This window comes from Leopardus geoffroyi, chromosome A3 (genome assembly GCF_018350155.1).
Source record: "Leopardus geoffroyi isolate Oge1 chromosome A3, O.geoffroyi_Oge1_pat1.0, whole genome shotgun sequence".
NCBI classification, from domain to species: domain Eukaryota; kingdom Metazoa; phylum Chordata; class Mammalia; order Carnivora; family Felidae; genus Leopardus; species Leopardus geoffroyi.
The window spans coordinates 110,227,849-110,248,191 of record NC_059336.1 but is presented as its reverse complement, the minus strand read 5'-3'; the positions used below and the strand labels follow the sequence as shown (position 1 = coordinate 110,248,191).

At 41.4% G+C, this 20,343-nt stretch overlaps 1 protein-coding gene across 1 annotated transcript; it reads right to left on the bottom strand.

Moving 5' to 3' along the window:
* Positions 1 to 396: 396 nt before the first annotated feature.
* SULT6B1 (sulfotransferase family 6B member 1) lies at positions 397 to 20,063 on the bottom strand. The gene is made up of 7 exons (XM_045447151.1): positions 18,489 to 20,063; positions 16,707 to 16,819; positions 12,244 to 12,333; positions 10,990 to 11,116; positions 5,350 to 5,444; positions 1,779 to 1,935; positions 397 to 728 (listed from the first exon to the last, which is right to left on the bottom strand). The coding sequence occupies exons 1-7, from the start codon at positions 18,685 to 18,687 to the stop codon at positions 598 to 600; spliced, it is 912 nt and encodes a 303-aa protein (XP_045303107.1). The 5' UTR covers positions 18,688 to 20,063; the 3' UTR covers positions 397 to 597.
* Between the last annotated feature and the right edge of the window lie 280 nt (positions 20,064 to 20,343).

Below are 20,343 nucleotides of genomic sequence, written 5' to 3'. Positions count from 1 at the left end.
TCAGCTCTGGTCATGGTCTTGTGGTCTGTGGGTTCGAGCCCCGCATCAGGCTCTGTGCTGACAGTGCGGAGGCTGGAGTCTGCTTCAGATTCTGTGTCTCCCTCTCTCTCTCTGCCCCTTGCCCACTCACGTTCTCTCTCTCCCTCAAAAATAAATAAATATTAAAAAAAAAAGTGAACAAACAACTCTGCACTCAAAAACTTCAATGTTATCATTATTATTAATGTTTTATTTATTTTTGAGACAGAGAGAGACAGAGCATGAGCAGGGGAGGGGCAGAGAGAGTGAGAAGAAGACACAGAATCCGAAGCAGGCTCCAGGCCCTGAGCTGTCAGCACAGAGCCCGACGCGGGGCTAGATGTCACAGACCGCGAGATCATGACCTGAACCGAAGTCGGATGCCCAACCGACTGAGCCACCCAGGCGCCCCAATGTTATCATTATTATTAAATTCATATTATGTATATCTAAACGTTATTTAATTATCATTAGTTGATTATTTGATCAACTTCTTATTTCATTATTTAATAATCATTCAGGAAAAGAAAATACCCATGCCTGCTGAATGGGCAATAGGATGGCAGTAGGATTCCTACTTCAAGGGTGGCAGTAGGATTCATACTTCAACTTTGCTCCTAGGGAAGTGCCTGCCAAGCACTGTTTGAATTTTTCATCCATTTCCTGGTTCTGAGTTTCACTGAACAAATTTTTCCAATCACCAACTTCACCTACAACACACACAAAAATAACAGACCCGGCCACCTGTTAGAAGAGAGCTTCCTGATTTTTTTTTTTTTTTTTTTAGCTATTTATTTCATTTTATTTTTATTTGAGTATGGTTGGCACACAGTGTTACATTCGTTTCAGGGCTATCACATAGTGGTTCGACAATTAGACACACTGTGCTGTGCTCACAAGTATAGCTACCATCTGTCACCATACAACGCCATTTATAATACCGTTACCTGTGCTGTGCCTTTTAGTCCCGTGACTTGTTCCTTACTTAACTGGAAGCCTGTACCTCTTACTTCCCTTCACCCATTTTACCCATCCCCCTATTTCTTCTTGATTTTACCATTTTTTCAGTGCAGCATTTCACTTTGAAATGTGAAATGGAGACATGAAGAAAATTAAGCAGTCTTAAAAATGAATGTAATTCCTCCTGTAAAGTTAATGGTATCCATTGGGGCCTCCCCATCTGTGGCATAGTAGGTGATGTGCTTTCTTTATATCACCGAAGGGACTGTTGGCCTCAGTCATCTCCTAGCCCCACCCCTGTCTCAACACTTGGGACCTAAAATTCCACTTTTTGAGAGTCATTCTTTTTTCCCCCTCTGTAAAGTCTTTTAAATACCTCACCCCTTGAGAAGTTATCATTTTACAACAGGTTTTGGTTAAGACCTCAGATGCTGATAATTTTGCAAAAAGTTACTACTTTGCCTGAGATTAGGATATGTTTTTCTTATTCCTTTTAAAAACAAAGGAAGTTGGGGCGCCTGGGTGGCTCAGTCAGTTGAGCGACCAACTTTGGCTCAGGTCATGATCTCACGGTTTGTGAGTTTGAGCCCCACATCGGGCTCTGTGCTGACAGCTCAGAGCCTGGAACCTGCTTTGGATTTGGGGTCTCCCTCTCTCTCTGCCCCTCCCCTTCTGGTGCTCTGCCCGTCTCTCTGTCTCACAAAAATAAATATACATTTAAAAAATTATAAAAAATAAAGTATTTGGATTGCCTGTTACATGCAAACCAATGGATGTCCCAGAAACCAATGCGACTTTACCTTTGCGGAACAGGAAGGGCCCAACGGCACCGTGTGTTTCCTGGGACTTTGCTCGCATTGCTTGGAAGGTACTCTGGGCTGAGATGGTTTGGATCTGCTCCCCAGTTAAAGAGAATCCAAAGAACTCAGCAATTTGTTTTATTCCAGCAGTCAGGTTCTGAAAACAACATTTTCAAGGATAAACTTCTTTCTATGGGAATTGTGCCCGAGCAAAGACAGGTTTCTTAGCCAGAATGGATTTACTAAGCCTACCTCTCCAACTCACCTTTTCATCTCTCTCTTTAGACTTTCTTTGATACTTCTGTATCAATATTTGAGATAGCCCTGCAAAATATTCTGTATTGTTTTTACTTTGTAGTTTCAATGGGTGACTCTTATTAAACTCCTCAGGATACAAATAATGATAGCAAGCATTAAGTAGTAGGTCTTATCTAAGATGATACTCATTTTATTAAAAAGCACCAGTCTAGGGGCACCTGGGTGGCTCAGTCGATTAAGCATCCGACTTTGGCTCAGGTTATGATCTCCCAGTTTGTGAGCAAGCCTTGCATCGGGCTGTGTGCTGACAGCTCAGAGCCTGGAGCTTGTTTCAGAATCTGTATCTACCCCCCCCCCCCTCTCTGCTTCTCCCTGGCTCTTGCTATCTCTCTCTCAAAAATAAACATTAAAAAAAAATAATTAAAAAAAGCACCAGTCTAAATGAGCTGAGGAAATCAATGTATTTGTACATGCCCATTCCAATTCTCTTTTCTTCTGAATCCTATTTATAGCTAATGTTTAATTCTATCCAGAAAGTCTAATTTTTAGAATCCTGAAAACTAGAAGGAATCTTGAAATTAATCTTGTCTGAATACCCTTGTAACCAGTATCCCTACCAATGAAGATTCATAATCTTCTAGAACAGTTTCTTAAACTGTATTCTACAAAACACTAATTTACTTCAAGGTGGCTAGAGATGTTTTGTGAAAAAAGAAAAAAAAAAAGGAGAGTGAAGGGTGAGGTCAAATAAGTTTGGAATCCTTTTGGTTAAATAAAGAGAAGTTTGTTTTGTTTTTCCTACAGGATCTCTCACTCTTGAGTATGTCAGCTTGCAATGTGAATGTCCCAAAAGACCCACAGTCCCCAAATCAGTTTGAATAGGCAACCTCCAAGCAAGAATTATTAACATCTGGGCAACATGGCATTCCATGGAACACAAGTTTCAGAAACATCATTGTAGACTAGAAGGATAAAAGACTAAATTAGTATGTTCTCTCATGTTACATAAATGCACTCGAGAAACAGAAGGGATGGATTCATTCATACTTCCCTTTGATAAGAATGTCAGAGGAGACTGGTGTTAATAACCCAATTCCTCTAGAAAGCATTTGGCACGCTCCCCCTTTTTTTTTTTTTTTCCAATATATGAAATTTATTGTCAGATTGGTTTCCATACAACACCCAGTGCTCAGCACGCTCCCTTTTTAACATACTTTCTCTACTGGAGTCCAGGACTCTGGCTTCCCTCCTGCCTCATTAGCCCCTCCTCCATCTCCTTTGCTGGTTCCTCCTGTTTCCCAAACAGTCTATATGGGGGACTCTAGGGCTCAGTTCTTGGTCTCCTTCTCTTCCCTATGTATATACTTACATACATGTAAGTATGTAATCTCATGGCTTTAAATGCCATCTATGTGCCAAATTTATATATACAGCCCAGCACTCTCTCCATTCAACGAGTTTATAGTCAACTTGACCTCTCCATTTGGATGACTAATACACATCTCAGACTAAGCATGTGCAAAGCCAAACCCCTGATCTTTCCCACAATCTCACTTCACCTGCTGGCATCTCGTACTCAAGGGACGACAATTCAGTCCTCTCAGTTGGTCAGGCCAATGATATTGGAGTCTTACTTGACTTCATTTTTCTCTCGCTGCTCTTTCTCCCATCCAATCCAGCAGCAAATCCTAATAGCTCTCCTTCAACAAATATTCAGAATTTAACTACTTATTACTTCCATTGCCACTTCTGGTCTAAGCCACAATCTTCTTTGCCTGGACTACTATAGCACTCTCCTCATGGGTTTCTCTACACAATCTTTGCTTCTCTCTAGTACGTTTTCATACACCAACCAGAATGAACCTGTTAAAAATACAACTCCTATCACTTTTCTGCTCAAATCCCATAATGGTTTTCTATTTCACTCAGAGTGGAGGCCAAAGTAATTTCAATGGCTGGCCACATTATTCCCCACACTCCTCTCTACCCCACTCCCTTGCCTCTGTTCTCATTGGTTAATCTCCCCTGGTTCACCCCTACTGACCCAGCCACATCCGCCTCCTTCATGTCACTTAACCATACCATGAACACTCCTACCTCAGGGCGTTTGCTCCAGTTGGTTCTGTATGCCTGGAAAATTCTTATTCCAGTTACCTACTCTGCTTACTCCCTCATCTTCTTTAGATCTTTGCTCAAATCACATCCATTCCATGAGGTTTCTACCAGCTATCTTATATGGGGATTTGTCCAACATCCCAATTCCCTACCCCTGACATTTCCAGTTTTCCTTAATCAGTTATACCATTTCTTTTTTCTCACATATTATAAACATTTTTAAAATGTTATATTTATTGTTTTTCTCTCTCCCTCCCTCCTCCAGCTAGAAGGTAAGCTTCTCCAGGGCAGTGAATTTTGTCTGGTCTGTTCACTGATGTATCACAAGGGCCTAGAACAATGCTGGGCAGCACTAAATGTTCATGAATGGCGGAGGGGAAGGAAAAAAAAAAAGAGGTTAGAGTGGGAGACAGCCAAAGCATAAGAGACTCTTAAAAACTGCGAACAAACTGAGGGTTGATGGGGGGTAGGAGGGAGGGAAGGGTAGGTGATGGGTATTGAAGAGGGCATCTTTTGGGATGAGCACTGGGTGTTGTATGGAAACCAATTTGACAATAAATTTCATATATTAAAAAAATAAATAGGGGCGCCTGGGTGGCGCAGTCGGTTAAGCGTCCGACTTCAGCCAGGTCACGATCTCGCGGTCCGTGAGTTCGAGCCCCGCGTCAGGCTCTGGGCTGATGGCTCAGAGCCTGGAGCCTGTTTCCGATTCTGTGTCTCCCTCTCTCTCTGCCCCTCCCCCGTTCATGCTCTGTCTCTCTCTGTCCCAAAAATAAATAAAAAAACGTTAAAATAAATAAATAAAAAATAAAAAAATAAATAAATGTTCATGAATACCAATTTAAAAAATAACATTATATGGAAAAATCAATTCACAGCCAAATGCACGTTCAAGTCCATCTCAGTTGAAACCTACCTATTTCTGCCATTCTTAAGTTGGGCTATCTATCACAGAAGGAAAATAAAGCAGCCACTGTTAGTAATAAGTTGCTAAGCATTATTTTATTTCTGTAAAATAAACAACCTAAGCCCCTATGCACTGTGTTTTTTTTTTCCTAGCATTGTACCACAAATCTGGAATATTTATTTTTTTAATTGAATGCAATATTTGTTCACACAACCAGACATTAAAAGTAGGTTCTCTATGTGATATTTTATAATAAATCTTGCTATAGAATGTCAATAATCAAAATCTTACCTTTTTCAGGTCTTCATATAATATGAACTTAACATTTTCATCATCAAGATGTTTGTTCCAGTTAATGGCAAAATCAAAATAGCTTCCCCAGGAAACTAAAAATATAAGGAAAAAATTCTTAGGGAATTTCAAATAATTGAGGTTAAAATTATAGATGGTTAATTTATGCTTTAAAATATAAACTATATATATGTGTGTGTGTGTATATGCTCAGACAAGATGTTTGTATGTCATTATAAATCCCTGCTCCAGAAGAACTGGCATACGGCCATTCCTGTGTCAGATTTCTATTCATTTTATTATTTTCATAAATAATAACTAAGCAAGTTGCAAAAGTTGTTTGATAAAAACTACCAGACATTCATGAGTATTTAGGTGAATAAAATGATTCAGAAATAGTGAAAGGTACACGAAAAACGACAGATAGTACCAGAAAGAAAAGAAATGATGAGACAGATGTTTTCTCAATCAGCATTGTCCAATAGAAATTTAATGAAAGCCACATCTGTAAATTTTAAAAAATGCTTATTTATTTATTTTTGAGAGAGAGAGAAAGCAGAAGCAAGGGAGGGACAGAGATAAAGGGAGACAGGATCCAAAGCAGGATCTGTGCTGAGAGCACAGAGCCCGGTTTGCGGCTCGAACTCATGAACCGAAAGATCATGACCTGAGCCAGAGTCAGAGGCTTAACTGACTGAACCACCCCGGCATCCCCCGACCACATCTGTAATTTTAAATATTCCAATAGCCACATTAAGAAAAGCAAAAAGAGGGGCGCCTGGGTGACTTGGTCGGTTAAGCGTCCGACTTTGGCTCAGGTCATGATCTCACGGTCCCTGAGTTCAAGCCCCGTGTCGGGCTCTGTGCTAACAGCTCAGAGCCTGGAGCCTGTTTCAGATTCTGTGTCTCCCTCTCTCTCTGCCCCTCCCCTGTTCATGATCTGTCTGTCTCTGTCTCAAAAATAAATAAACGTTAAAAAAAATTTAAAAAAAGGAAAAGCAAAAGAAACAGGTGAAATTAACTTTAATATTTTATTTTGTTTAACCAAATATATCCCAAAATATTATCATTTCAGAATATAATCAATATAAAAAATTACTAAGGAACCATCACACTTTGTTTCTAAGTCTTCAAAAGCCAGTGGGCATTTTACACTTACAGAGAATCTCAATTTGAATGCCAAATTCTTTATCAAAAACACTTGATGTATTTTTAGACCTTTTTTAAAGTTAATTTGTTTATTCTGTGAGAGAGAGACCACAAGTAGGGGAAAGGCATAGAGATAGGAAGAGAGAGAGAGAGAGAGAGAGAGAGAATCCAAAGCAGGCTCTGCACTGTCAGTGCAGAGCCTGATGCGGGGCTCAAATTCACAAACCCGTGAGATTGTGACCTGAGCTGAAATCAAGAGTCAGACCCTTAACCGACTGAGCCACCCAGGTGCCCTGATGTATTTTTAGACGTTTACAACTTAAGTTGAAAAAGTAGATTCATATACTCAACTTGTACCAAATTCATTTAAAAGTTTCCAATAACTGAATTGAGTATCTGGGTTGTTTTGTTTTTAATGTTTATTTGTTTTTGAGAGAGAGAGCAAGCAGGGGAGGAACAGAGAGGGAGGGAGACACAGAATCGGAAGCAGGCTCCAGGCTCTGAGCTGTCAGCACAGAGCCAGATACAGGGCTCGAACTCATGAGCTGTGAGATCATGACCTGAGCCAAAGGCGGACGCTTAACCGACTGAGCCACCCAGGTGCCCTGAGTATCTGTTTTTAAATTTAAACTAATTAAGTAAGATGTAAAATTTACCTCCTCGATTGCACCAGTCACAATTCACGCGCTCATTTGCCACACGTAGCTAGTGGCTACTACACTGGACAGTGAACATCTAGACACTGATTAGCTGTGCTGCTTATTAACTGTGTGACTTTGAGCAACAACCGAAACCTTAGTTACCTCATTAGTAAAATGGCATTGTTGTCAGACTTAAATGAATTAACACACATCAAATGGTTAAAACAGTGCCTGATTAATAGTACCCACTCAGCAAATTTTAGCCGTTACTGTAATCGCTAGTAATAATAATATTCTCATAATTCTTATCATCATCATCGTTATCATGGAAGCCCTTGCTTTGAGCCAGGCTATTTCCACATGTTTTCTTTGTTGAGGCAGACACTGTACGTTTCATACCCAATATCCAATATATTCCTGTTTTTGCTGCTAACCAAACTCTGGTTAGTTACTTGGGTCTAAGCCAGTTATGGGAATTCTGGTTCCTGTTTCTCAGCCTCCCTTTGAGCTGTGATTGGTCTCAGGATATGGTTCTGGCCAGCAAGACACAAGCAGAAGTCTGCTGGAAGGTTTCTAGTAAAACCGTTGCGGTCTTGATGAGCCTCCTTCAGGATCTGAAAGTGATGCTTGGAGGCACAGTAGCCAGCCTGAGAGTATGTTGCAAAAGGCAGAAGGGAAAGGCCAAGGGAATGGCAGAGGCATTGGCTTTGCCATCACTGGGCAACTGAACCAGCTGTCTCTCTTCAGGCTTCTTGTTTAGTGAGAAAAATTAAACCTAATCTGTTTGGGCCACTGCGGTCAGGTTTTCTGTTCTTCCCCATGCACTGTTAATTGATAGTTACACATTTGATCCTGGGATCTTTAAAGCAATCCAGGGTGATAGGTACAGGTTTTATACCTATTTTGTTGGTGGGGAAATAACCGCTTTAAGGTCACACAGCAAGTTATGGGTTTTGCTGTCTTTCAACATCTGTCTGACACCAGAGCTGTAGTGCTGCCAAACAAAATGCTCTACTGTCCTACTCCCTGCAGGTCAGATATTCTTACCTTTCCTTTATAAGTCAGGAAACCAATGTTCATGAAGATCAAATGTCTTGGGGCCCCTGGGTGGCTCAGTCGGTTAAGCGTCCGACTTTGGCTCAGGTCACAATCTCGCGGTCCGTGAGTTCAAGCCCTACGTTGGGCTCTGTGCTGACAGCTCAGAGCCTGGAGCCTGCTTCAGATTCTGTGTCTCCCTCTCTCTCTGACCCTCCCCCATTCATGCTCTGTCTCTCTCTGTCTCAAAAATAAATAAACGTTAAAAAAAAAATAAAAAAAAATCAGATGTCTTGCTCAACATAACCCCGGTGTGAGTGATTTGAACCTGAATTTAAATTCAAGCTCTGCTACTTAGTGGCTGTGTGACCTTTTTATGCCTCTATTTCCATCTTTACAAAAGGGGACAAGTATAGTATTTGTCCCCATGGGGTTCTTAAGAGAAATGGAAATTTTGGGGAGCATCTGGGTGGCTTAGTCGGTTAAGTGTCCAACTCTTGGTTTCGGTTCAGGTCATGATTTCATGGTTCGTGTATTCAAGTCCCTCATCGGGCTCCACGCTGACAGCACAGAGCCTGCCTGGGATTCTCTCTCTCCATCTCTCTCTGCCCCTCCTCCTCTGCTCTCTGTCTCTCAAAATAAATAAACTTAAAAAAAAAATGAAATGTTAAAATGTACGTGAGAGATAGTATATAGTGCCTGTCATGTAGTAATTGCTCAGTAAGTGGTAACTATTCTATCTAATATTAATTACTAATATATAATAATAAGTGATGAAGCCAATCCAGTCCTCTCATTCCAAATCCTGCAGTTTTCCAGTACATTGAGCTTCCTTCATAACTTGAACGTAACAAAGCGTGCAAAGCAGAAACTTTGCACCACTTAGTGAGTGGTTTCCAGACAAACAAAACTTTGATCGTGGTGCTTCATAAGCACCCTCTGTGCACTTCCCCCCACCCCGCCAATCCCAATACTTAATCTGTGCTTAGGAACCAATACTGTACCCAGTGGCCATGCATGTGGGGCGTGGCGTTGCTGTGCTGGTCACCTTTAGAAGTGGTCCTCTTTGGGCTCTCGGGTGCCTCAGTCAGTTAAACATCCCACTCTCGATTTCAGCTCAGGTCATGATCTCACAGTTTCATGTGTTTAAGTCCCACATCGATCTCTGCTTTGACAGTGCAGAGCCTGCTTGGGATTCTCCCTCTCTCTCTGCCCCTCCCACACTTGCGCTGCTCTGTCTCTCTCAAAATAATAAATAAGTCTGTGAGTAAATAAATAAATAAATAAATAAATAAATAAATAAATAAAACTTGAAAAATCATGTTAGGATGAGCACTGGGTGTTGTATGTAAGCGATGAACCACGGGAATCTACCCCCAGAACCAAGAGCAGACTGTACACGCTGTTTGTTAGCCAATAAAATAAAATAAAAGTGGTTCTCTTAGAGTGACCTGTCAACAACTTCTCAAGGATCATGTGGCATTAATTCTGCCTTCTATGACACTGCCAAGACTGAAAAGAGCCACCAACTAAAGGAGGCATCTTTAATCTCTGGCCATTATACCCATGGAAGTAGAGTCACTGGGGCTTACAAGCAGTGGGACCACTGGCAAGTGTTTTAACTTTTTGGATTAGTTTTCTCATCTGTGCAAGGGGCTGGAAATACTTTATTCATAGTTTGTTATAGTCTTAAATGAAATCATGCACATACAACACCTCCTTTAGTACATTGGAGCATCAGTAGGCACTTACAAGAGTTTTTTTTTTTTTTTTTAATTTTTTTTTTTTTACATTTATTTATTTTTGAGACAGAGAGAGACAGAGAATGAACGGGGGAGGGTCAGAGAGAGGGAGACACAGAATCTGAAACAGGCTCCAGGCTCTGAGCTGTCAGCACAGAGCCCGACGCGGGGCTCGAACTCACGGACCGCGAGATCATGACCTGAGCCGAAGTCGGCCGCTTAACCGACTAAGCCACCCACGCGCCCCACAAGAGTTTTTTTTTAAGTAATCTCTACACCTAATGTGGGGCTCGAACTCACAACCCCAAGATCAAGGGTTGCGTGCTCTGCTGACTGAGCCAGCCAGAAGCCTCAGTAGGCACCTACAAAATTGCAGTTATCAATAACCAGAGGTAAACATCAACATGGTCTAACAAAGCCTTTTCCTTTCTGGCAAACAAATATCTTAGATGTGTTTGCTCAATGTCATGGTTTTATCTCTCTCTCTCTCTTTTTTTTTTTTTTTTATCATTGTGTTATATAGAGACTTAGGGGAAATTAACCAGAGATGCTTTTCCACATGACTCTGTATAGGCCTCTTGGTCCTATGTCTGTTCTATGGCCACCTCATACTTATAGGCAACATGTGAATTGCCCAAATTATTTTTAAAAACAGTAATGTATTATTGTTTGATGTGCAGAACTAGTGGTGCTATAAAACTTCATTAAAATTTCATTAAAAGCAACTTTTTGGGGGGCGCCTGGGTGGCTCAGTCGGATGAGCGAACGACTTCAGCTCAGGTCACGATCTCGCGGTCCGTGAGCTCGAGCCCCGCTTCAGGCTCTGTGCTGACAGCTCAGAGCCTGGAGCCTGTTTCCGATTCTGTGTCTCCCTCTCTCTGACCCTCCCCCGTTCATGCTCTGTCTCTCTCTGTCTCAAAAATAAATAAACGTTAAAAAAAATTTTAAATAAAAGCAACTTTTTGGTTCCTGGATCCTCCCTAGTCTTCTTTCTTTACCTTAAAATACATTTGATTTTTTTGTACTTTTGTGGTCATCTGTCAAAGTAAGAATTCTTTCACCAACAGCCATACCTTGGCCTTTCATGAACTGTCTGAAGAATTCATCCCAGGAGCCATAGCTTGGAATATCAGGGACATCGTTGTGGAAATGGAAAAAAGATACTGCCGTATCTTTAGGGTTTCGAAATATCACCAAAATCTAGAAAGTGAAAATTAAGTTAATTTATTCAGGTCTATATTTTGAACTTTGGAAAAGTGAAGGGGTGAACAATATCATTGTGTAATCTTGTATACGACATAATTTTGTTAACATACAGAGAAACTGAAGAAGCGGGGGTGGCAGATGGGGAAGTCTGGGGAGAGGGGAGAGAAAAGAAGAAAAAGCAGACTGATGTTGTAGCAGAGAACTTTTGCTAATGAACTTAGACATTAAGAAGGCATGTGTAGAAGATATGAAAAAAGCAAGGTGCCTGGGTGGCTCAGTCGGTTAAGTGTCTGACTCTTGAGGGCGGCTTAGGTCACGATCTCATGGTTTGTGGGATCGAGCCCCAAGCCAGGTTCTGCACTGACAGTGCAGAGCCGGCTTGAGATTCTCCCTCTCTCTCTCTCTCTCTCTTTGCCCCTCCCTCAGCTAGCATGTGTTCATGCGTGAGCAGTGCACACACTCTCTCTCTTTCTCAAAATAAATAAATAAACGTTAAAAAAAAAAAAGATACCAAAAAGGAAAAAAGGGCAAGCTCGTTAGAATAGTCATAAGGGCATGATCTGGAAGGGTAAACCACAAAGTAAAAATTGCAAAATAATATTAAAGAAAAAGTAATATTAAGGACAATGAAAATAATGTTCAGAGTTTGGTCAGCGAAGATCAAACAATGATAAGAGTAGCCAAAGCACCTATAGTTATGTTTGCAGGACATGAAGTTTGCTATTATACGTGAAATTTAGAAATAAAATTGCTTCAGACCTCACATAAATAATGCTCACCAGAAAGAACAAAAAAACACAACTTCTCGTTTTCCTATCGCATTCTTTTGTTAAACTCTCTAAATATCTTAGTGGGATTCTGGAATCTATTCACTATAAAACAGATTTTAAAATATGTTCAATTCTAGGTATATGTTTTATATCCTAGCTGAAAATGCATTCGCTTTGAGCACAACAATAGCAAATATATTTGAAGAAAGAAACAACAGAAGAAATGCTAAATCACACGTTTCATTTCTCAAAATTCTATGATAAGATGCAGACTTCATCACATAGCTCAGAAAGGCAATATCTAGACATTTAAAACTTCAAACTGAAATACGAGTAGGGAGGGACACTCACCTTGGCTTTATTCTTGAAGATGGACCCAGGTAATTTGTCATAATGGAGATGAGTTGCCAGAATCCTTGGGGATGGAAACTGTTTCATTCTCTTAAAAACAGACATGGTAAAGTAAAAGCGTGTATGTCTTATGGTGAATCGCTCTTTAGTATCTGAATGGTAGTTCCAAGTATCATTACTGTGCCTTTTCTATTTCCCCCTCCAATTTTTAAAAATTTATTTCTGTTTTCTTAATTTGTGGGGATGAGGAATGGAAAAAGTCATAAATAATTTAAATCATCCTTTTGGACCGCCTTACAGGGTTTGGCTTACCATTTTGGAGGGGTCTTTTTTTTTGAAAATTTTACCTTTTCTACAATCATACTAAATTCTTTTTAGAATTGATTCTTTGCAGCTCATAATTTGTGATCTATTCTGTCTTCATTTGGCTCTCTTCTATAGTCAAGGTCTTTACCAGAAATATTCAAGTTTTTCCATTGGTCTCCCAAACCCACTTTTAATATCTAGACTTTTTTTTTTTTTTGCCAACAAAATTCCATGCAATCAAATATCCTAACAGAACCTGGAAGTGCACAGTCACTTGAATATCTGAGAAATATTTTACTAGAGAAATTCTTGTCAATGTAAGGACTCAGCGATTGATTCTTTGTGTGTGTGTGTGTGTGTGTGTGTGTGTGTGTGTGTGTGTGTATGTGTGTGTATGTGTCTGCTTCTCCTGATAATTTTGAAAATGAAGTTACCTGTTTAATCTGCCAGGGTTCAGGGTTTTAGTACGTTATATGGGCTAAAGACTCAAGTTTCATTTCCACACTTGTAGAGGTCACTCACAGCTGGGGCACATTATTTCAAGTGGTAAAATGCTATTTAGACGTTTATAGCCAATGTTTCTGTAGAAACTTAGTGGACATTAGACACCAGCTTGTGTCATGATCTCGCAGTCCATGAGTTGGAGCCCTGCCTTGGGTTCTGTGCTGACAGCTCAGAGCCTGGAGCTTGCTTCAGATTCTGTGTCTCCCTCTCTCTCTCTGCCCCTCCCCTGCACGCTGTCTCTCTCTCTCTTTCTCTCTCTCAAAAATAAAATAAACATAAAAATTTTTGGAAAAAAAAAAGAAAGAAACTTAGTGAACATCTCAACTCAAGCAAGAGCCAAAAAAAAAAAAAAAAAAAAAAAAAGGAAAAAAAAAAACACCTGAGATTTTAAAAATGAAAAACCAATTTAAGTCAATGATATGGCTTCCAGTGGCAATTAATAGTCATAATACTTGAGGGGCATCTGGGTGGCTCAGTCAGTTAAGCTCAGATCATGATCTCACAGTTTGTGAGTGTGAGCCCTGCATCTGGCTCTGGGCTGACAGCTCAGAGACTAGAGCCTGCTTTGGATCCTCCGTGTCCTTCTCTCTCTGCCTCTCCCTTGCTTGCTCTCTCTCTCTCTCTCTCTCACAAATAAATAAACATTAAAAAAGAAGAGAATAGAATAGTCGTAATACTTGATTTACATCAAATTGCCCTAATTTTTAGTTTTGAACATCACTTTTACGTTCATTCACAGCAATCCCCTCAGGTGGATATTATAACCCCCATTTTAGAGATTAACAAATGACTTTGAGGTTTTAAGGGCTTTGTGCAAAATCGCACAGATGGTAATTTTCAGATTAAGTTATAGAATGCAGTTTCCACTGCACTGCATGGCCAAAAATCACAAAAAGACATATGAGAAATGGTAAAGTTCCTAATAGGATTAAAGAAATATCCAGGGAGAAAACGGGAAATAACTGTAACAAAACTGATGTGTCAACGAAAGTGTGTGATGGGGCCAAACTATAAGCAATGTAAAGACTGGATATAGACATATTTTAAGAAAATACATGTATTTAATTTTATTTATTTTTGTAAGTAATCTCTATGCCCAATGTGGGGCTCAAACCCACAACCCAGAGATCAAGAGCTCCCATGGGGTACCTGGGTAGCTCAGTCTGTTGAGCATCTGACTCTTGGTTTTGGCTCAGGCCAAGATCTCACAGTTTGTGGGTCTGAGCCCCTCATTGGGCTCTGTGCTGAGGCACGGAGCCTGCTTAGGATTCTCCGTCTCCCTCTCTCTCTGTCCCTCCCCTGCTCATGCACTCTCCCTCTCTCTCTCAAAGTAAATAAATAAATGTAAAAAATTATAAATAAAAGGGGAGTTGGAGGGGCGCCTGGCTGGCTCAGTCAGAGCATGCAACTCTTCATCTCCAGATCGTGAATCTGAGTCCCAATTCGGATGTAGAGTTTACTTTAAAAAAAGTTGGAGGGGCACCTGGGTGGCTCAGCCGGTTAAGTGTCTGACTTTGGCTCAGGTCATGATCTCACGAGTTCAAATTCGTGAGTTCAAGCCCTGCATCGGGCTCTGTGCTCTCAGAGACTGGAGCCTGCTTTGGATTCTGTGTCTCCCTCTCTCTCTCTCTCTGCCCCTCCCCAGTCATGCTCTGTCTCACTCTGTCTCTCAAAAATGAAGAAATTTTAAATAAAAATTACTTTTAAAAAAAGTTGGAAAGCTAGAGAAATGTTAGCATAAATTTTAAAGGTGATGATACACACCCTCTTTAGATAAAAGGTTATGCAGTGGCCTGGAGAGGAAAAATCAATGGGGCTTTTCATTAGCCCGTTCATCTCTACCTAGGAAAGTTTCTTAAAACTCCTGTCCCCACATCCTGAGCTGGTCCTGACGTCCCACCTCTGGGCCCTGCTGTGGCTGCTAGGCCTCTGCTTCCTCCTGACATTGCAGCCCACCAGATCCAGGATGCATGCTTAGCTCCCCACTCCAGCCCAGCCCCAAGTCCCTGAATACCTTACCTGCCTGTGTTTTTCTGTTACTTTAACCCAATCCATGGAAATGGGCTTCCTTCCCCCTAGGATCCAACTTTTCAGTTTGTATTTGTCATCATGCCATGTGTCTCTGTCGTTGTCCAGAAACCCCTTCGTCAGTCCCGATCCAGTGACTTAATTCTCAGTAACTGAGTTCTTCTGTCTGCTTGTTGGGAGTCCTGGCGGTAAGCATCTCTGAAAGTTTTGCTGAGACTGTGTTCCCCCCCCCCCGCCCCCAAATGCGTTTCTGGCGGGGCTGGGGCTGGCCCTCCTCCCACCTGTCCTGTCCAGGCACTGAAGTCTTGAGGCAGATCCTTCCTCCCTCCCTATCCTTTCCTTTCCTGCCTGGGAACAGAACTTTCTGTCTCACACCCAAGCCTCACCTGGTTATATTGATAGTGGGAGCAATAACGTGTAGTAAAGTGAATTAGAACAGGTAAGGGGGCGCCTGGGTGGCTCAATCGGTTAAGTGTCCAACTCTTCATTTTGGGTCAGGTCATGATCTCACAGTTTGTGAGATCGAGCCCTGCATCGGGCTCTGTAGTGATAGCATGGAGCCTGCTTGGTGTTCTCTATTTCTCTCTGGCCTTTCCTTGCTCATGCATGCTCTCTCTCTCTCTCTCTCTCTCTCTCTCCCTGAAAATAAATAAATAAACATTAAAAAAAAAAAAAAAAGAACCTTAGGGTGCCTGGGTGGCTCAGTCGGTTAAGCGTCTGACTTTGGCTCAGGTCATGATCTCATAGCTCGTGAGTTCTAGCCCCGCGTCAGGCTCTGTGCTGACAGCTCAGAGCCTGGAGCCTGCTTCGGATTCTGTCTCCCTCTCTCACTCTGCACCTCCCCTGCTTGCACTCTGTCCCTCTCTGTCTCTCTCAAAAATAAAAATTAAAAAAAAAAAAAGAACCTTTATGCACATCAGTGGCTTACTCTCTCAGCTACTACCCTTTCCCATCCCCCCACACACCAGAGCCATCACTGATACAGGGACACCAAAGATAATGTCTTATTAGGAAAAGACTGGGGAGTGATGACATAAACTGAAGGCAGAATGATCCAGGCCTTAGAGGAACCTTTCTCTTGCCATCCCACCAAGTTTCTGTCTTCAGAGACAAAGTTTTTATGGTTTTAATTTTTTTAAAGAGATCTTATTTTTTAAGTAATCTCTACACCCAACATGGGGCTTGGTCGTACAACGCCAAGATCAAGAGTAGCATGCTTTACTGACTAAGCCAGTCACGTGCCCCTCATTTTAATTTTTTTCTTCAGGTTTCTTGGCTTACTTTTCCTCCTAGTTCTCTTTAATAAGTAGGCTGTCTATATTGCGCAGAGGTTAAGAAGCTCAAATTGGACAATTTGGGTTCAAATCTTGGCCCTGACATTTATAAGCCCCTTGACCTTGGGCAAGTCTCTGACGGTTTGATCTTTTGAGAAACGGTGATGAGGTTTTTTTGCCCTGAAATGAGACAATCCTTGAAAGGTGCTGGGCTTAGATGGTACGCACAAAATAAGTTGCAATGATTATTAGTGTTAGTACTTTCTGAACCCAAAACTAAAAAAATCCCCCAAATAGAAGAAGTCTTTCTATGATAATTTACTATAAGTTTAAAGGCTGTTTTGTACTAACCTGATATTTTTCTGGGTCCCCACATTCAAGAATTGGAAATTCTGGATATTCGTACTTTTTGTTAGATTCAACAAATATTAACTCACTAATGATATGTAGTATCCAATTTGAACCTATAAGAAAAATCAGAGAATCAAAGCTCATTAAAAGAACCTTGGTATAGCAAAGGCATGTTACTTGTGCATATACATCATAAAAATTAAAATCTGTAGCCACTCTGTGGTGTGTACAATTGGTTCTTCTGCATTTTAAATAAACTGGGCTATGGAAAGAAATAGAGTTTTGTGGAAAATAGAATGTACTTACATTAGTATAAATTCAGGTTACCTTATTTTTCAGATTTCTCTTTTAACAAGAGGCAATTCTTCTTAAATCTACAATATGTTCCTTATAGAACAATGTTATGTTATAGAAATGATTGTTTATTATATATCACATATTATTGTACCTTACATTAGTAAATATTTTCTTTGAAAAAAATTTTTTAATGTTTATTTTTGGGAGAGAGACAGACAGACAGACAGACAGAGCCTAAGCAGGGGGCAGGGGGGCAGAGAGAGTGGGAGACACAGAATATGAAGCAGGCTCCAGGTTCTGAGCTGTCAGTGCAGAGCCCCGATGCGGGGCTCGAACCCACGAACCGTATGATCATGACCTGAGTCAAAGTCAGACGCTTAACTGACTGAGCCACCCAGGTGCCCCAGTGAATATTTTCTAAAAAAGTATATATAATTTTGAATTTATAAAAACTCAGCATCAAATAATAGAAAAATATCAAATAAAGATGACTTTAGTAAACACTTAGAGATGAAATAACAGTTTAAAAAATCAGATTGTGTAAAATAGGGATTTAGATTCTGTTTTTTTTTTATCGTTTATTTATTTTTGAGACAGAGAGAGACAGAGCATGAACGGGGGAGGGTCAGAGAGAGGGAGACATGGAATCTGAAACAGGCTCCAGGCTCTGAGCTGTCAGCACAGAGCCCGATGCGGGACTCGAACTCACGGACCATGAGATCATGACCTGAGCCGAAGTCGGCCACCCAACCGACTGAGCCACCCAGGCGCCCCTGATTCTGTTTTTTTTTTAAATGTATTTACTTATTTTGAGAGGGAAAGAGAGAGGGGGAGAGAGAGAGAGAGAGAGAGAGAGAGCTCATGGGGGAGGGGCAGAGAGAAAGGGAGAGAAAGAATCCCAAGCAGGCTCTGTGCTGACAGCACTGAGCCCCATGCAGGGCTCGACCCCACGAACCATGAGATCATGACCTGATCTGAAATCAAGAGTCAGATGCCTGACTATGTCACCCCGGTGCCCCACAGATTCTTAATTTATCCTCCATTGATGAATGACCATTGTTAACACTGGTTTGAGAAGCTGGAGGATTGATGATGTTTGATCCTGAAAAATAATTACATGGAAATCATCATATACGTTATAGATATGGCCATGCTCCTCAGTCAAAAACCAAGATGAAAATCTTTCCTGCTCTCAGTGGCCGATGGCAAATGGACTTTCTTGCATTTCTCTTTCTGGTTGCTAGCCCCACCTTGACTCCCTTTTTGCATCCATCATCCTTCCCTCAGACCCCAGGATTTCTAAATCTAGCAGTTCTGGTTATTGATTTCACAAGCTATGTTCTTAACCATCTTGGTCGTCCTCCTCCCTGACTTCTGGCCAGCTTCATGTGGAGAGGAACCGCCTTCCTCCCACCTTTGCCTTGCACCCTGCCCAACCTACTCCTTAAGAAAAAACGCCCTTGTAGAAAATGACTTGTTATTTACCACACTTTGGATAAGATGCAAGCACTATGTCATTGCTTCTGGCTTCAAAGGTGTCCAAGGCCTGGAAAGTTTCTGAAGTGCACATGGTGATGGGGTACGGAATCCCCTGATGGGTGAAAAACAAGCGAGAAAGTGCAGTTTCTTTTGATTTTTCCAGAGCTTCATCAATGTAGTCAATAAATTTCGACTTGTTGGCCATGCTGGCTTTCTGCTAATGAACCTGTTCTGTGGTTGTCCAGCGGCAGCCATCGCTTTTAAAGGAGTTTTTCAGGAGGTGGAATAAAGGAGTCCTCCCATTCACATGAGAAACAAGTCATTTCATTCTCACGCCTTCCTCCCCCCACCTGCCTGTTTGCACGCCCACCTCTGACAAAAGGCAAACCACAGGTGCAAAAACAGGCTGAGGATCAGGGAGTATTACCCCAGGGGTTGATTATATTACCATTATGGACAATCCTCCCAAGGAAAGGAAGAGTAGAATCTCTGACCAGACGATAATAGATAATAACTATCTAGCAAATAGTTCTTTAATTGCATCAGACATACAATTTTCCATCACCGAATTGAGGAAATTTTAGAAGTCAGCAGAACATATCTTACTGAGGCAGGTAGTACACGTAGGGGAGCAACTTTCAATCTCTGTTTTACAGAGGGAAAAAAGAGCTGACCAAAGAGGGTTCCCAGTTAGATAGGGTTCTGGGTTTCACTTTATTTATAATAATGTCTTTTTAAAATGTTGGTAAAAAGGTAGAATTGGAATGTCCAACTGTCTTACTATTTTTGTATTTCCTTACGTAACAACGGGATGCTATTCACTGTAGGTGGGAAGGTGGTGTATTTCAGAATCTCCCTCCCCACCCCCTCCCGGCCAAAAAGGGAGGTAAGACTGGACTCCCTGCCAAGCTGCTTAGTGGGATTGTCCCTTACCTTATAAAGAGTCTTTGTTTACCTGGGGAAGGTAGAATTTAAGGTATTAATTCAAATACTGCTGTTGTCCTTAGCTTGCTTCTTAGTGAGTAAAATGTTAAAAAAAGACAATATGCCTGGATCCTGTTTTGACAGTAATGCCTGTAATTATAGGAGGATTTGGAGGACTGTTTGGACTTGGTAATGTGAGCTCTGATTCTTCTTAGTCTCCCTAGGCTCAGGGCAAATGGTCAGTCTTACAGTTCTACCTCCTTGACTCTGTTTTATCTGCAAGATTTTATTTTTTAAAGTATCCTCTACACCCAATGTGGGGCTTGAACTCACAACTCCAAGATCAAGAGTCGCATGCTCCATTGACTGAGCCAGCCAGGTGCCCCCCTACTTGACTCTTAAGTGTCTACATGCATGATGCAGGGAAACAGCATGAATGATTGTAAAATAACCTAGATTATATGCTCGTGTGCACTGGTGTGCTTTTGAGTGCGGGTAGGCCCCAGGTTCTGTGCAACCCCAGCTTCTGTTTAGCTCCTGGATCCACCTAGGCTGGAGATAAGTGGTGGGGGACCTCTCAGACGGCACTGCCCAGGCTTGGTTCACGCTCCTTGGTGGGAGCAGCACAGAAGGTTTGTTCAAAGCTCCTTTTCTTGAGATTACACACATTGCTCCCTCTTTTAAAAAAAATTTTTTTTAATGTTTATTTATTTTTGAGAGAGAGAGAGATAGAGAGAGACAGATTGTGAGCAGGGGAGGGGCAGAGAGAGAGGGAGACACAGAATCTGAAGCAGACTCCAGGCTCTGTCTGAGCTGTCAGCACAGAGCCTGACACATGGCTCAAACTCACAAACCACAAGATCATGACCTGAGCGGAAGTTGGATACTTAACTGACTGAGCCACCCAGGCGCCCCGAGACATTGTTCCCTCTTAACT

Excerpts from the sequence above, each read along its gene's own strand:
- SULT6B1 (XM_045447151.1), bottom strand. The coding sequence starts at position 18,687 with ATGGCCAACAAGTCGAAATTTATTGACTACATTGATGAAGCTCTGGAA. Across the intron at positions 16,820-18,488 it reads TGCATCTTATCCAAAGTGTG|GTTCAAATTGGATACTACAT; the intron begins GTAAATAACAAG and ends TTTTTCTTATAG. Across the intron at positions 729-1,778 it reads GCCCTTCCTGTTCCGCAAAG|GTGAAGTTGGTGATTGGAAA; the intron begins GTAAAGTCGCAT and ends TGTGTGTTGTAG.